Consider the following 18,539-nt stretch of genomic DNA (forward strand, 5'->3'; position numbering starts at 1 on the left):
CTGGCTGAGGCATTTAGTGTTAAGTTATCCAGTGACCTTTCAGTCTTAAAAATTGCACTAACGTATAGGGTAGATGACCTTTTACTATTGAAGTATATGAAAACCCTTAAAACGAATCCAATGTGCTGTACAGTGACGACACATTGCTGCACTGGCTTAATTGCAGTGAGGAATGATTGTATGTTCAACTGCAACCAACTAGTGATTTCTTCATCAATGGATCATCCAGGGGGAACAAGTTGCAGACATGTCTCCCTCTTCAGGTGTCGGACCACTTCTCTAGTGTCTCGGTCATTTTGACGTTTAACCCCGTTCCTCCAACAGAAAATACCCTCGTGGAGACAAGGTCAAGACTGACTCCCGTATGAACATGTTTAAGGCCACAGAATCTGCTAATATCTTAACAGCATCCACATGCTCCTGTTCTTATCACTGCCCAATAGAGAAACAGTCAGATAAGTGAGACATAATCTGAGGCAAGTCAAGATGCAAACAGTCTTTTGTTCACGGTTTCTGAAACTCTAGTAACTGCAGATTGCTGTTTAAGTCAAACCAAAGTGTTTGCTGTAGCAACTCATTTGCTGACATGATCTCTATCTCCAGTTTTAATTGCTGTATTTGCAATTTTGCTTGTTCTGGTTGTTTCATTACTCTCACCTTGCCTTGTGATACCAATCAATAGTATTTGTCATTTTATGAAGTCTTATCAAAGAACTGAGAGGATCTATCCAAATAGCAATGTATTTGATGTTAGATTATACTTTAGTGGATATTTTATATACAGATTCTAGTTTGTTTTTTTTTTTTGTTTTTTTTGGACCATTACATTGGTAATAGCAGCTTACTGCCTTTAGGATTGAAGTAAAACAATAAACAAAATATCAACTATTATCTGTCTAAAAGATTCAAATAATAAATTAACTTGTTTTATGACTTAATTTTTTGTGTCCAGTTTCTCCTCAGTATGTCAAAAACTTTTGTTAAAGCCTCTACTGTCATATACAGTAGTTCAAGCAACACAATCACATGTAACTATAAGTAAAGCTATCAGATGAATGTTGTGGAGTAAAGAAGCATATATAGTATTTACAGTATAACAAATGTGATGGTAGCAAGACGTGGGAAGACACAAGCAACACTAAAGTATGGTGCTTAAGTAAATGCACCTTACACTGATTTTTTCAATCATTATATTCCAAGTGCTCAAGTACCATGAATATTATGTACTGCACCAAAATAATTTGCCTAACTCACCTAGACTTGTTTGCTTGTTTACCTCAAATGTACTTGTTCTTGTTTTTGATTGTATTTACCGTCATTTTTACTGATGTATTTATTGACTTTGTGTAGGTGACTTTTGTAGCAGAGATTTAGTTTTTGTTGATGTCATGTTGACTGTTTTGTGTCACTTGATTAATTTTATTACTGTTATTTATGTATTTATTGTTGACTGTTGATTTCCACCCCGTTGAAGACCAGATGGCGCTTCTCAAGGAAATAAATTAGATGGATCTTTTTCTATTATTCCATATTTACATGATCAGACCCAGTTCTGGTCGGCAGGGGGCGCTCGGGAGCCATCTTAGTTCTGCACACCGAGGACGCCGCAGAGGGACGCAGAAGAAGAAATTAGTATTGTAAACACAGGGATATGGCTGACGAGAGGGGTGGAGGCGAAGACAACATCAACGACAACATGGGCAACCAGTTACAACTTTTACCAGGTAACAATGAAACTCACCAAAACACCGCTCGGGGTTTCACAAGCAGAGCGTTTATTTCTTTATCCGGCTAACAGCTAGCTAACATGTCTAAACAACAGGCCACTGTGAAGATCCTGACTGGCACATTTTTGAAACCAGTGCTTTCGCTTTCTTTTCTTTTTTTACCATTTTAGTGACTTGTTAAGCTCATAAAGCTGCTACTGTAGTTTTGGCAAGGAGATACCTAAAGGGCTAACCAGCCTCTCTGAGTGCCTTAATGTGTTTGTGTCATGATAGACAATGAGGAAGAGGAGGAGGAAGATGACATGGAGACTGAAGACCGAGACAGTGAGGAGGCAGAGAAGCCCAACATTATCACCTTTGACCCCAGTCTTCCCACATCACATGCAGTGAGTGATGCCACGCTTTAACAGATCATGTCTTTGTACATGCTTGCTGCCTCATGTGTGTAACATGTTGTAGTCGTCAGAGAGCTGTGTTGTTGTGTTGTGAGTGCTCTGCAGCTGTTGTGGTCTTTTTGTGTTGTGTTGACGCTGACCCCTGCCTTGGCAGTATCTGGGTTCAGACATGGAGGAGTTTCACGGCCGTACAGTTCACGATGACGACAGCTGTCAAACCATTCCTGTGCTGCCACACACGGCTGTGATGCTGGTGCCGGGGCAGACGCTGCCTCTCCAGCTCTTCAGGCCGCAGGAGGTCAGCATGATGAGGAGCGTCATCCAGAGAGACCGCACTTTTGCTGTGCTCGCACACAGGTATGTGGCCATGGAACTTCCTCTGCAGATCGCAGATTGGATTAATCTGATAAATGGCAAACATTTCTTTGTTTTTATATCGGTTAAAGGGACACTCCACTGATTTCACACACACTAAAATCAGTATACTTGTATACTTACTCAGCCTGTAAAAACATGTGTATAAAGTCTTGTGTGACACTTTAGGGAGTTTTTGTAAATTCTGAGAGCTGTCATCGGGAGTACCTCTGCTTCAGCCTGGAAATGGTCACATTTTTAACAGAAAACCTGCGTTGCAAATCCTGTGGTGGTGACTTTCAAAGATGAGGTTATTTATAAAAGATTCCACCGAGTTACGTTATGGGAAATGTAGGATCCAGCACGTTGAAGCTTAATCCATAGTAGGAACTAAATGTCAAGATATTTTAAGATCATTTTGACTTTTTAAAATCTGTCTCTTTTGAGTCCCCAACCTCATGGACGTGCAATGCTAAAACGCTGGAGCACCCCTTTGAATTATATTTAATTTTGAAGGCCTAATTTAATATTTGTTTCTGCAGTGATGCCGGTGAGCCAGAGCCAGAGTTTGGGACAACAGCAGAAATCTATGCATACCGTGAGGAGCAGGAATATGGCATTGAAACGGTCAAAGTGAAAGCTGTTGGGAGGCAGAGATTCAAGGTCCATGAGATAAGAACTCAAGCAGATGGGTAAGTTGAAATTGCCTCATAAACCATTAAACCAAAGGTCAGCACTAAAGGCTTGCTCTTATGAGAGTTGCCCTCTATGAATAAAGACATAAAAATTGTGCCATTGTTCTCTCATGGAGTTATGTTTGTGGTTGTCTTCAGGACTCAAAGCCATGCAGGTTTTTATCCACATTATCTAGTCTCAGGGACTGGTTTAAAAAGGGATCTGCTGAATGTGATTACCTGTAATTAACGACCTGATAAGATCGAAACGCAGCAGAACTCTGGACTCTGACTGCAAATCATTGTAGCTATCTACACTGTGTGCATGTTTGTTCTAGCTTGACAAATTGAATCATGAAGTCTATGCAATGAAATTCAACAATGAAGTGTCATTTTTCAGGGATGTGTATTTGCTCGTTCATCACGATTTCACTTCAGAAGAACCGGTTTTTGATCAGCCATTTCTTGGAGCCCAGTATAAAGTCTGGACTTTGTTCATAATGACTCAAACAGTGGTTCCATCGTCCACAGCTAGAGGGCAGGCTAAGTCTTCATACAGTCATCTTCAAAAAGTGAACTATTAATATCAGCCAATTTCCACCAACTGTATTTGTGGAGTGCAGCAGTTATTACTGCAAACATGCACCTTTAGGTTTTTATATCAGATTTATAGCTGTGACTTGTTGTTTAAAGATGCGTTCAAGTTGTAGGGTTTGTCCTTATATACTGTAATCCTCTCATCTCGAGAGGGTTTAGTTTGTTCTTTTAATAAATGTCTTTCACGGTAAAATGCAAAGCACATTCTTTGTGCTTCCTCTTGTCGGAAGGTAGCTCATGGGAGCATTTATGGAGAAATGTTGCCTGTTTAATTGTTGTAGTCGGACTATAGCTCATGGCTGCTCACATCCTCCACTCCTCAGGAAATCATCAAGTTTTATTTATATGTCCATAAAACTGACTTCATTAAGACAGATTTCCATCTTTCTCTGGTTGTTATTATGTAATGCACGCAAATAGGCTGGACATAACCCGGTTGACCCCCTTCTTGTGCTCCAAGTGACTATAAATATACAGCATTTAAGATAATAATCAGTCAAGTGGAATCTGCTGCTGTGGCCTCTGTTTGCAGCGTTATTTACTGAATATTCATATGTTTTCCATATTTCAGTGTCATTCTCTTCCTCTCTGTTGTATCTGTAAAACATTTTTAAATGTCTAACACAGATTGTAGAAACAAAGAAATTCAGTAGAAGCATATTTTGGCAGCAGTTTAGTGCATTTTTATCTTTCAACAGTCGCTTTTTAAATAGATAGAGATTAAACACTGCAAATCGTCTTTTGGGGGGATTGAACTATATGCCAAGTTTGGTGTAGGTTCTGATGTGGGTGTAACGTGGTATATGTTTGCAATGTCTGTTCACTTGTGCATGTTTGTATGTCTGAGCTCCAGAGAGTTCACTGAGAGCATCATGGGTGAGAAATTGGAGGTTTACTTTGTGCTGCTGACAGGGAAAATGTACAGGCAGCACCTTTTTATAATCACCTCACATTTACAAACATCCTGTCATACACCTGATACCATTCACCCAGCACACCATTTGTTTATTCCGTTATTCCTCTCGGTGTCATTGTCTCTCTCTGTGTGTTTCTCCTCCAGGATCAGACAAGCCAAGGTACAGATTCTTCCAGAACGAATCCTTCCAGATCCCCTCTCTGCCGTGCAGCTAACACCCCTCACCAGGCTCCACATGCACCCCTCCTCCAAGCCCCCGACTCAGAGCTGCAAACAAGCCCAGTGCTGGTGGAATAACTACCAGCAGGTCAGACACACAAACACTTACACACAGCATAACTGTGCAGCGGTAGCAAGCGACATTTTTTGATACTGCACACTTCAGAATCAGACTTAGAGAAAGTTAATCCTCCACACAGAGTAAAGAATAAGGCTTCAACAATTATTTCCATTATTAATTAATCTACTGATTATCTTCTCAATTAGTTGTTTGGTCAATAAAATACCAGAACATCGCGGATAACGTCCCTTCTAGTCCAAGCAGATGTTTAAGTGTTTGTACATGAAAAATTTATTTGAATATACTTGGGAATTTTTCTTAATCTTTCAAATTTGGCTATGTAATTAAGAACAAACTCATATTTACACATATTTATTACTGCTATACACATACAACAACTGAAAAATTGATTATCAGACTAGCTGTCAGTAATCACGCCAACGCTAATAAAAAATATACACAGATTTTAGACAAAAACATAACAAATTGTAAAGACTTAGAAGTAACTTTTAAAAAAGATTATTTGAAAAAACAAAACAGAAATTACAGGAGTAATTTGCCAAAATTAGCAAAAAATATCTTCAAAAAGTCAGTTATAATTGATAGAAATCTTAATACTACAGCATAAAATAACATTTAGACAGCAGTGTTCTTCCAGCGTTTTGGCGACAGGGAAAAGACCCTCTCCTATTTCATCATGTGAATTTGTGCACAGGGGCTTTGACACATAATGTTTGGGTGTCCACATACTTTTGGCCATGTTGTGTTCTGTATGTCAGTAATGGCAAAGTGAGAAAGTGAGGGAAGGGAAGACGAACTGAATGGATGTTGGGGTGCTAACGATCACACACAGATTGAATTCACTAACGGTCTGACTGTTGTTCATCACAGAGGAAGTTTCACTGTGCCAGTCTGACACCATGGCCACCCTGGGTCTACGCACTCTACGACTCTGTGAGTACTGCAGCCCGTGTACACTGCTTGGAATTTCCTCCATACATAAACAGCACACCGATGTGAATGTAAACCACATTGTCTCTTCTTCCTGTGTTTCACCTCGCAGGAGTCGCTCATGAACAGAGTGAAGAAACAGCTCCACGAATGGGACGAGAATCTGAAGGATGACTCTCTCCCCACGAACGTCGTAGGTCAGCCTCTGTTCAGTTTTTTTTACAGATGGATCACAGACACATACACGCACGAACATGTTCGTCTCTTTGTTTGTGTTCTTTGTGCTTTCTTTCCTTCCTTCCTTTCATCCCCCCCTTCTTTGCCTTCTGTCTGGTTTCTGTCAGACTTCTCCTACAGAGTGGCGGCCTGCCTGCCCATAGACGACGCTCTGCGGCTCCAGCTGCTGAAGATCGGCAGTGCCATCCAGAGACTTCGCTGTGAACTGGACATCATGGACCGGGTAAGGCAAGGTCACTACTAGCCCCGCCTCCCTGCTCCATCACACCAGCCTTTCAGTCTCCTTTGTCTCTGCAGCCTCAGCTACCATTTCCCTCGTGGCGTGATTTGTGTGATAAGATCCGGTGTTGTACTGAGTGGAGTGAGTCTGTTTTAGCCTCTGATGTTCTTTGGTGTATTTAACCATGCCTGACAGGAGCTGACAGATGCGTTGTTGCTGGGACACAAAGTAGTCTGGCCTCTGTCCTCCTGGTTTAACTCAGTCCTGTGTGTCAGGGCAGACACATGTTGTTTTAGCCATGATAGCATCGTGGCTCTGAGACCTGGGATGAGACACTCGTTCGTCGGTCCAGACTGAAATATCTTAACTACTAAATGGATTGTCATTAAATTTGGCACAGACGTTTATGTCAGTATCATGATGAATTATAACTTTGGTTTAACTTTCCTCTTGCACCATCAATAGGTAAAAAAATTTACAGCAAAGAAAACATTCTCCAGGAACTCTTAGGCTGGAAAGAAGTTTAGTCGGGCATATTGGTTAAAATGCTGACCAGGCACGACCTCACTGGGTCTTCATCAGGGTGGAAATAGTAAAAACAGACCTGGACTAAATAGACAATACATCAGACATAAACTAGAGTGAAATAACCAACAGATACAGAGAACACGACTGTAACAATGATATCAAAATATTAATATCACAAAAATAATGGCCATATCTCTCAAGATGATGCAGCCCCTGAATAGGTACAACTAAGAATATTGTTTATAAGAAGGGTTAATAATCTATTTATTTCCTTTTAAACACAGATATAACAAGTCATCAAATTGAAAATATAATAGTTTCTCTCTTCAGCAGTTTTTTTTAAGACAGTCCCTCTCTCTGATGAACAACACATTTTATTCCTTCTGCTCTCAAGAGGCTGTCGAACAGATTCTGTTCTGTGTTCTCACACTTTGTAGATATTTTTGCTGGATGAAAATCTCTTATTGCATTTACCTCAGAGAAAACAGACCTTTTGGAAGCAATTCAAAGAAATTATGTAAATACGCATTGAGTAAGATTTCAGTTTGAATTTTATACCGCCAGATATACAGATATTTCTGGGTGAGGAAGGCCAGAGTCGCTCTTACCTTATCACAGACATTAAGATGAAAATAAACACACAGAGACACACACAAGCCCATGAAGTGCTTGCCAGAAGCTGTAAAGCTGTCAATGGATTTGTAAATTGCTCCTTAAATGTGTCTTCCCATCATCTGTTTTTTTCTCTTGCGTCGGATTGAGGCTAATAATCCTCCTTAATGGAGAGTCTCACTGGGCACACTGAAGACCTGAACTCATGTCATTCAGCTAGTGGCTTTTGTGCAACCATAAAGAAAGGAACATGCGTACTGTATATCCTGGTAACACTTCATTCTGTCTCCTCCGCAGTGCACGTCACTCTGCTGTAAGCAGTGCCAGGACACTGAAATCACCACAAAAAATGAGATATTCAGGTGAGGATTTGTTTTCCTTTGTCTTTTTTTAAGTCATGTTAATGTGTTTTTTGCCTTTGTGTTTAAAGGCCACCCGCTTCACTACTTTTTCATGCTGTAGCTCAGTTGATATAAGTGCTTCTCAGCACAGTGTCAGTGTAAACATCAAGAGAATTGACATTTGTTTGAAATAAGTAATTTATTACTAGGAATATTACACTTATTGTGCACTATATATTGCACTTTCTTCCCCCATCTGGCAGGCGACCAAAACAAAGAGCTGAAAAGGTCTAAGAGCAGCACGAGCAGCCTTTCAATTCACACAGGGAGTCATTTGATTTAGTGATATCGAAAATAACTTCATGTAGCTTTTTTAGACTCATTCACAACAGTCTATCTATGAAGTATTTGTTAGTCCTAATTTTAATGTTAATGCAATGAAGAGGCACCTTTTTTTTATTTTACTGAAGGACAGATATGTTAAATTTTAGGCTGCATTTTACCTTTTTAGTTTATTTATTTTTTTATTTTTAGGAAAAAAACTGTTCCTGCAGCAGTTGGAGTAATGTAAAAAAAAAAAACCAACAACAAATTTAAACAGTCTGAGGCTGGTTACTCTACCAGGAACACAACTGCTACCCATTCATGATTGCGTTTTTGTATTTCTGTGTTTGCCTTCATCACTGTAATCACTCTAATTATTAACATGTCAAAATCGACGAAGATTTAGTCTGGAAATTGCATCAAGTTTGGGGTTACATCATGAAGATAAGTGGCTCTAGACTCACACACTCACACACTGTTATGTAATGTAATTTTCTAACTGTCTGTGATGTGTGGTGGTTAATGTGTTTGTCCATGAGTGACAAACAAAACCCCTAACACCCATGAAATTGGCCTGATCTTCACTGTTGAGTATTTTATGTGAAAAGCGCATTAACGGTTTTGTCTGAGATCCAGATAATGTAAGTGAATGAGTCATTATGTGTTTAATATGATTTCTAAGAGACATTCATTCTCTGACTAATAAACTCCGTACGTAGCTAATGCATTTTATATTTTGGACTGAAATGACATCTGGAATACGGTAAATTACGACTTGAGAAGATGACTCAGAATAAAGTTTCTGGTGCAGATTCAGAAAGTATTCAGACTCCTTCACTTTTCACACATTTAGCCGAAATCTTTTGAATTCATTTTTTTGTCTCATTAATCTACACTCAATAATGACAAAAAAAGACTAAACAAAAACACAATTTTAGACAATTTTTTGGCAAATTTATTTAAAAGTAAAAACTGAAATCTCACATTGACATGAGTATACAGACCATTTGCTATTACACTTGAAATTTAGCTCAGGTGCCTCTCATTTATCTTGATCATCTTTGAAATGTTTCTACACCGTGATCAGAGTCCACCTGTATATTCAAAACTGTATATTTTGAAGTTATGTTTTTCTTATGTGTGGTTGTGTTGTCTGCAAGGACCTCTGGGGTTAGATCATTATTTTAAAGAAGTGAAATCTAAAATTTTCACCCTTGTAGTTGTTTTATTCCCATAATTACAACAGTCATTGAAGACTAGACTTGTTCTTCTAAGTTGATGAAAAGTATGTATTGATGTGTCAGATTTGTTTTAAAGTTTACTTGGACCAAGAGTTTTTACTTCAACAGTAACTGTATTAAGTTAATGTGGAAAATATCTTGACAAACAGGTGCCTATTTACACATTTTGTTCCCCTTTGAGCCACTAACTCCTTAAAGAAACATCTTGTGCTTTAGCTGCAAAATGCTCCACAGTTCAGTTTGTTTATTTGCTGTTGGTGCTGAGAAGATAATGTACAGTGGGTTCATGAAAACTTGACAACGGTGCTGATGAGCAGTGAGAGTGAACCAAAACAGAAGAGGTGATTTAAAGCCAAAATAAGGAGCTGAAGGAACTGTAGAGTGATTGTTTTCTGTGGGTTTATCAGCGACACCTGTAACAAGTCATTTGGTCATTGTTAATATAAAGATATCGATTTAAGCGCTTTAAATTTAAAAAAAGATTCCCAGGCTGTGTGCTAACATCAGATATTTCTTCGTCTCCAGAGTGGCCATGAATGCTATGTTACAACATTTTTAGTTATAACAGTTAGTTATGATGAACTCAGCGGTGGGTTCAGAGTGGCTGCAGAAGTTGAATTTACATTTTAGGCATTTTAAGGCGGTTTTGCTGCCGTTCTACCTTTTATGCAGTCTCCATTCAGTCTCTCCCACAGGATCATTCTGGCGTTTTGTTTTTGGCCACACTGTTTAATAATGTCGTAATCGCTGCTGATGACATTCTCCACCTGCCTTTTCTCCCTCCGCAGCTTGTCTCTGTACGGCCCCATGGCTGCGTACGTCAACCCTCACGGTTACGTCCATGAAACCCTGACTGTCTACAAAGCCAACAACCTCAACCTGGTCGGCAGGCCATCCACACTGCATAGCTGGTTTCCAGGGTAACGCTGCGATACTCATGGCATTTAGCTCACATTCCCACCTCAGACTAATGAACAATACAACACATAACACACGCAGTAGATATATTGACTTAGACCCCTCTCTGTGCTTTTCAGTGCTTTTATAAATACATCTTTTTAAATGAGAGCTATACCTCTGACACGTTGCACCGAAGGTCATAAAGATGCTTTAATACCATATTTGGTTTAGCTGTAATCCATTGTGACACTGTCCGGAAATGAAAAGCCTTTGGCCTTACTGTGTTTTGTCATAAACAATTTTTTTTCATCAATCGGGCGTCTGTGGCCAGCTTGTTAGTGGTCTGGGGTCAATGTACAACGCCGGGTTTCTGTAGAGAGCAGCAGGGGACAGAGACCTCCCTGCGCTCTGGATCAAATTAAACTGCTCATCTAATAAAATGGTAGCAGTTTCTTGTTATTTAAGGCAGTTGTGACTGTGTAAAGATTAGTTTCCCTCACTAGTGGAAGATTCAAGAGACCTGAGAGGATTCTGATAAATTTGTGAGATATTTAGTTTATAATTAGAGAATAAATGTGAATTAAACTGACCTGTGTGGATCAACATGTAGATCAAGCACCTTGAGAATGTTTGCTTCAGACTTTTACATCTTCATGTCATTAGTAAGCTATCAGAGGCTGTGAAATCATGGAACACTCTCAGTAGCTTATTGCATTTATAAAGTACTAGTGCAAAGAGCGCATTGAGTATATATATATATATATATATATATATAAACTGCCTGCCCAAAAAAAAGTCGCCACCAAAAAAAAAGGTCACACACTCTAATATTTCGTTGGACCGCCTTTAGCTTTGATTACGGCACGCATTCGCTGTGGCATTGTTTCGATAAGCGTCTGCAATATCTCAAGATTTATTTCCATCCAGTCTTGCATTGATGATGGTAGAGTCTGACCGCTGCGCAAAGCCTTCTCCAGCACATCCCAAAGATTCTCAATGGGGTTAAGGTCTGGACTCTGTGGTGGCCAATCCATGTGTGAAAATGATGTCTCATGCTCCCTGAACCACTCTTTCACAATTTGAGCCCGATGAATCCTGGCATTGTCATCTTGGAATATGCCTGTGCCATCAGGGAAGAAAAAATCCATTGATGGAATAACCTGGTCATTCAGTATATTCAGGTGGTCAGCTGACCTCATTCTTTGAGCACATACTGTTGCTGAACCTAGACCTGACCAACTGCAGCAACCCCAGATCATAGCACTGCCCCCACAGGCTTGTACAGTAGGCACTAGGCATGATGGGTGCATCACTTCATCTGCCTCTCTTCTTACCCTGATGCGCCCATCACTCTGGAACAGGGTAAATCTGGACTCATCAGACCACATGACCTTCTCCATTGCTCCAGAGTCCAATCTTTATGCTCCCTAGCAAATTGAAGCCTTTTTTATCGGTTAGCCTCACTGATCAGTGGTTTTCTTAACAAAGGTTTTTTGTGGGAAAAAAAAAATCAATCACAAGTGATTATTCCAAATTATTCCAAATTAATTTAATTTGATTTTATGTTTATTAAAACGTGTTGGGATGAGATTGTGAAAAATGTTGTCCTCTTCCTTTGCTCTCAGATACGCGTGGACAATCGCTCAGTGCCGAACCTGTGGGTCTCACATGGGTTGGAAGTTCACTGCCACCAAGAAGGACTTGTCTCCACCTCGTTTCTGGGGTCTGACCCGTTCAGCGATGCTCCCCCGCATTCCCCAGGGTGAGGGGGAGGAGGGGAGGGAGGGCTCTCGCCTCTTCTGCCTGTGATGTCCAACCATCAACCCCCCCCCCCCCCCCCCGCCCCCAAAGCCTGGATCTTCAGCCACTCTCTGGCCATGATTACTTCTAGTAATCAATGCATCACACCCTACCTGTCACCCCTGGCAGCAAATCCATCATATTAGTGAAAAGGTCATGCGGCCTCTAAATGGCACTCTATGAGTAAATTAGAACAGGATGGAGGCAGTGATTGTTCTTAAAGGTTCCTTAATTGTGGAGGCAGTGGTGAGACGACTCTGTGCGTTGTGATAAAGTGGGAAAGAGATGAAGAATAACAGATTGATTCCATGACACGTGGTAACATCCTAGCATGCAGCTCCCCTGTCCAGCTGTTTTCTTGGTAGCTGCAGACACTCACACACAAACACACACAAACGCTATGCTTGATGTATAATTTCCCCTCAACTCCTTTTCTCCATATAATGCAGAGTGTGACTGCATGTAGTTGAGATAGACATATCATCGACAAGTAGGCTCCGTTACCCTACTTTAATTTGTTGTAAAAACATACAGTGAATTCACTTAGCATTCAGATCGTGTGTGCGGTTTATCAGATATGTTTTCTGTGTCTTCAGCTGCCGTAGGTCAGTAGAGGAAGCTGGTTGAATGAGAGTTGCACTCATGTAGTATGTGTCGATCTGTCGTGATGGGAGATATTTTGAATCTTTGAATTTAATTGGATGTATTTTTGTATGCAAGAAGATTGAGGATTAATTCAACATACTCATTCAAGTGTGGAGAAATAGTGCTTTTTTTTTTAAATTTATTATCACATCAGTTTTTGTTTAATAAAAAAAAACTGAGGTGAAAATAATGATAATGTGTACTATACTTGATATAGGCGTGTCTGTTTTGTATTCAACTAAAGCTCATTGTCTTTTTAGATGATGTCCTTTAAGAAACAAGTGTTATCTCTGTGAAGTGAAAATTTGAGATGTCTTGGTGCCTCATGGCAGACTGCTTGTTTTAAAGGTCAAAGCGAATGAAAACGGTGAGAGAGTGAGAAGAGAAGTTTACCCTTTGTCGTTTGGTTTGTTCACATTGTGTGGCATTTTAAAATGGTGTGCCTATACACTCCGGCTCTGTGTCTTCTGACAAGTTTGAGGAAGCAGTGAAGCGCAGACGTGAATGAAAGATTGTGAATGGCAAAGTGGTGATGAGGCTTTGAATTCATTTTTTTAGGATTTCGTTTTTTAGGATTCTCTTTGGCTTGTAGTCTCAAAGTTTTCAGGATTCTACTTCTTGCGATTTTGTTGCAAGGTGCTGGCTCACGTTTGTATAAATGTAACTGTAAATAAGAGGCAATTATAGCATTTGTTGCGTAATATAACTGGCGTTCTACTGTTGGTAGAATCTGACTCTTATTTCTTATATCTCATCATGACACAGGGAATTATTGGACAAAAATCTTGTCATCAGTGAGCAGAGTAATTGAACGCAATAAGAAAACGTCTTGAATCTGTCTAATGAAATGTGTCTGGATATTTTCTTAAAGGAAAAGTTTGACATTTTGGTAAATTTAAGGCTGTTTGGGAGAGCTGATGAGAAGATTGGTCCCACTCTTATCTTTAGGATGAATATGAAACTAACTGTCTGCTGGCTGCAACAGACATCTCATCTAACTCTCTGCATCAAAGTATATTTCCAAAAATGTCAACCTATTCCTTTTAAAGAGAACCCATTTAGAAAATCTCATGTGTTGTTGTTGCGGCTTAAGCTCAGTGTCACATACAGTAGGTCTACAGTTTTTTGAGTTGCACTCAATAGATGCTCAATAAGAATATAATTCACTTTGTCATCTCAAGCATTTTGTTTGGATTTAATCTTTTCACTGATCTACATGTTCTCGTGGTAGTACCTCAGTAATCAGACTGTGAGCTTCCTCAGAACAGATATCGTTCTCTCTTTTCTTTAAATCACTTTCACTTCACTGTCATATCATCACACCATTTTGTTTCATAAAGGAGAGGTTTTCGCCATAAGAATAACTTGTAAAATCTAAAATCTTGTGTAATGCCTCTGTTAATTATATTCTCTGTCATATCACTGAGCCAGTGTTAGCCAGGCTGTCAGACTTTCATTCATCCCCAACAATAAAATATACGCTTCACTGAGGAAAATCAGTGGGCCGGTTCCAAAGAAGGCCTTTGCTTGTTTTTCCATGACCCTCATTGTACCACAGAGTAAAATAAACATGCAGTTATCCTGTGACCCTCCTCTGATCTCATGTGTTTGTCACCAGAGATGTTCAATATATTTCAGCAGGGCACTCAGAGCAGGGAGTGCAATATGTGTATGTGTGTGTGTGTGTGTGTAAAGTCAGAGCCCTTGTCCAGCTGATGAATTGAGCTTTAACAAGCAGGTAAACAGAGATCTGTGATGTCTTTTCACAATTTGTAAATCTTCGCATCTACAAACAAATCAACATGTGCCTTCAGTGTGCTTGTGTGCTTCCATGTGTTTGCATACGATGTGCTTGCAGTGTATTAATCTCTCGTGCAGGTACACGTTGATGGAGGATCATTTGTATGCTCACACAGTGAGAGTCTAATCAGACTCTGTGAGTGGGAGAGGAGACATGTCGACCACTGTGCTTCACTGATGACTTGAACGTGAGGGTCCCTCAAAGAAGAGGATTTATAGTAAAGAGTTAGATAATGTCTGAGACGTGCAACACGTGATTTCTCATATCTCAATAATAATCTTGACTTGTTTTGTGGCTTCAGCGGTCTTTGTATCTGTTTCTCTCGAGTAAAGTTTCTTGCTTTATGAAACAGTTTGTATGTGTTTTTGCTGTTAAATTAGTGCTTTACCTTGAACTATTAGAGAGCCCTTTTCCAGGTATTCCACAGTTAAACTGTGACTTGTTTGGCATCACGTTTCATGCAAATTACCCGCTTTTCCAATTTCCCGGTCAAAAACATTTCTTTTAACTCTCAGCAGATCCATCATTTTTTCCATGGAGTAAATTTCCCGAACAGTGTCACTGCCATTGCTCTTCTCCTTCAGCGTCCGCTTTTGACAGGTACGTGTCTGCGCCTTGTACAGCCTACTCAAACTATGATTTTAATGATGACTTAACTTAACTGACTAATTGTTCAAGATCTACTTTTGATCTTCTTTGATGTTGGTCTTCTCAGGTCTAACTATAGTAATTTTACATTTTAGGATCAATTCTGTGTTAACCATTACCACAGCTGCTTGCTTATTTTTATTCCTTAGGCCAGTGTGACACTTTTTTCTGTCATGGCTCTAGAGGCTTAAACAACAAAAGCCAGGAGAACCAGAACAACATACAGTATATGTTGGGTTTAAAATAGTGGGCCCACTCCACAGATTTAACATTGCATTTCTCTAACATTGACCATTTAAAAAAACAAAAAAAAAACAAAGGGGGGTGGGTGTTGGACGCAGAGGTAGGCAGAGATATCTGCAGCAGACACGTTTTTCTACTTTGTGACAACATGGTGCCTACATTACCCATAATGCAACTCAAGCTCTGACAGTTTGGTCAGAGATTCAGATGCGATATTAAAATGTATTATGTATGTACTATCCAATGTAGCTCTGGAGACACTGGAGGCTTTACACTACTTCTTTTCACATATGCAGTGGTACTCCCCAAGAATCAAACTTTGATGTGTAAAATTGTTGCAGTTCCCCTTTAACTGTTCCTTCTTGTCCTTGCGAAACAAAAACAAAAACAACATTCAAGATCCGCTTCCTCACCTGTTGTGGAGCCCTCAACTGTATCTCATAGTCTTCACGAGCAGATAGAGTTCCCTCAGCGGTCATGGAGCAGTTTAGATGACCGACCTCTCTGTTTCTCTGCGCACTTTAAGCCCTCGGTCATATCACACAGCAAGTTTAATATGTCCCCCTGCACGGTGGAGACATCCAAAAAGTGCTCTGACTATATTTAGCTCAGTGACAACTGAGCAAACTCCATCTGCTGATAAAGATGATGTGTGCTCTAACAAGCTCATTTATGTGTGATGTAAGATGTTTGTCACTGTATTCATTTATTTGTACCAGTCCATGTGAACATGTGCGTGTGTTTAAGTGATGCAAGCACATATTAGGCATCATTATTTTCAATTACAGCCAGTGAGCATGTTGTAGAAAATGTCTTAAGCCAGGCTGATACAATTATTTGGGCTTATGTAATGTTCTTGTCAATTTAATCCCAACTAAAGATGTCTATGTGTCTAATACAGCGAAACAAACTTGAGTAATACATGCTGTTTTATGTCTGGAATGAGATCAAATAGTTAGAGAAATATCCTTTACATAGTCGACTTGTCTGCTCTCTTCTCCACACAACATTATTCAGCTTTGTGTTTTTTATGAGTGTGGGGTTACCAGTAATTGGACACAAGGCTGAATTGTATTATTTCATTAATCAGATTGAACCTAGCTATTTAAAGCAGCTATTTAAAGATGAAAGATGAAACATTACTGATGTCTGTGGGGAAATCAGGTAATGGTAGCAGCCCATGTAAAAAAAGGGATCCACATGGGGAAAAGGCCAATTATCTTTACAACGTGACTCAATCCAGAGCAGTAAATTGAAATAGGGATTAGAAGTCTGTTGGACCTGTTGATTATGAAACGTATATCCAGTCACATTTCCTGCTTGTTTGACATATAATTAGTTGAATGTGCAGTTGATTGTGACCACATGGGTCTGATGAGGATAATAATAATGTGAAAAAAGCACAATCAGCTGTTTATGGTCTCTCTGTGTGGTCAAGACAACAGTAAACGGTGGCAGTGGACAACACAAACCTCTCAGTAAGCAGTTCAGCAAGCAGCTCAACAAAGACACAAACTTGTCACTTTCAAATTTAATAATTCTTTAATCTGACTTTTAACAAAAACAAAAAAAATAAAGTAAGGGGAAAGGTTTTCGTCAAAGTTTCTTTTAAAAAATCATTTGAAAAGTGAACAGTGAACACGGCAGAGACATCTATTCACAAACTTAGGATGGTGCTGTCTCAGTGTCTTCTGTCTCCTCATGTATCCCAGACTGACTCCGAGATGCTGAGATCAGGACTCTGTGAGGGCCAGACCATCTGTTGCAGGACTCCTTGTTCTTCTTGTCTCTGAAGATAGCTCTCTATCACTCTGGCTGTGTGTTTGGATCATACGTCTCCCTGATGGGATTGTGTGATGGATAAGAAGCTACCTGTTCTCCTTGAGGAGGCCACTAATTCTGACTAGACCCCCACCTCCATTCACAGAAATACAGCCCCAAAGGAACCTCCACATGTGCATCACTGTTGCCTACAGACTCTTATCCTTGTAGAAGTCAGCTTGATGTGTCTCTCATCTGCTCAACCTTTCCTGTCTCTTTGTGATTCTGGAGAACAGCTTGAATGTCACATCTGGAAACACCTGTCTGCTGCGAGATTTCTACCTGTGAGAGACCTCGCTGATGGTGGCTGACCAGCTTGTGTCATGTTGCGACACTCACTTTTGCCATGATGTAAGGTCTTTAAATGAAACTGTCTCACGTCTTCAGCATCCTCTCCTTGCCCCTGCAGACAAAAAGGAGCAGGACGAGCACGGCAGAAGTAGGACCTTCCTCGTGACTTTCATCAGATAATGAAGAGGAGGATGAAGAAGAAGATAGCGCTGGAGATGGTGAGTGGATGCTGGAGTGTGTGTTTTGTTCATGGCTGTAACTGGAGTGTTATTTGGAGCCGGTAAAAGGCCATGTTCAACTTTTATCTTCTGAAACTAGGTTTCAAAACTGCCAGGCTCTCACCTTTTTCTTGTGCAAAGTCAACACCGTACAGATCAAAACAAAGTGTGGGAAACAACAGAGTGATGCAGCTCCGGTCAGTCGGTGCATGGCCTGGATTAACATTCTGGTCAAGGGGCCCCATTGTTAAGGCCCCACTAGACATGGCAGTGTCATTATTTCCCCAGATACCCAGAAACCAACCAGTCTACAGCTAAAAAGTTTAGTCAAAATAAGATAAATGTTATATTCATCTCAAGTGACTAAAACATTTGCACAGTACCACATATACAGTATATATGCAGAACGTGCTTATGAACTGTAGAGAGGGACAGTTTCAAAACCTCACATACTACCTGTGTGCAGACCTGTGTGAATCATATCCTGCAAGTTTACCTCAACCATGTCAAACCACCAAAATCATCGAGACTGGAGTTACTCTCAAACATGGATGGATACCAAACAGGTGTGTTTGAAAGTCACAGAGCTCAATTGAAAGACACAAAACAACAACAAAGAAACACAAAAGGACGACAAAAACCTCATCAGTCTGGGGGTTCTCTGGAGGAGGGCTCTGGGGTCTCTTGCCTGTCTGTGCCTAGGGGCTGATTTTTCTCATAACCCATCCATGTTCTCAGTGGGTGTTCAAGTTTTCCTTACAACAAGTGCCTGACT

At 40.1% G+C, this 18,539-nt stretch overlaps 1 protein-coding gene across 1 annotated transcript; it reads left to right on the plus strand.

The window, feature by feature from the left end:
- Positions 1–1,583: 1,583 nt before the first annotated feature.
- Positions 1,584–14,329, plus strand: crbn (cereblon). The gene is made up of 11 exons (XM_056404003.1): positions 1,584–1,724; positions 2,001–2,113; positions 2,277–2,479; positions 3,019–3,168; positions 4,808–4,970; positions 5,835–5,897; positions 6,007–6,091; positions 6,239–6,354; positions 7,789–7,853; positions 10,186–10,317; positions 11,923–14,329. Exons 1-11 carry the CDS (start codon positions 1,652–1,654, stop codon positions 12,104–12,106), a joined length of 1,347 nt encoding a protein of 448 aa, XP_056259978.1. The 5' UTR covers positions 1,584–1,651; the 3' UTR covers positions 12,107–14,329.
- Positions 14,330–18,539: the final 4,210 nt, after the last annotated feature.

This window comes from Seriola aureovittata, chromosome 2 (genome assembly GCF_021018895.1).
Source record: "Seriola aureovittata isolate HTS-2021-v1 ecotype China chromosome 2, ASM2101889v1, whole genome shotgun sequence".
Lineage (NCBI taxonomy): Eukaryota > Metazoa > Chordata > Actinopteri > Carangiformes > Carangidae > Seriola > Seriola aureovittata.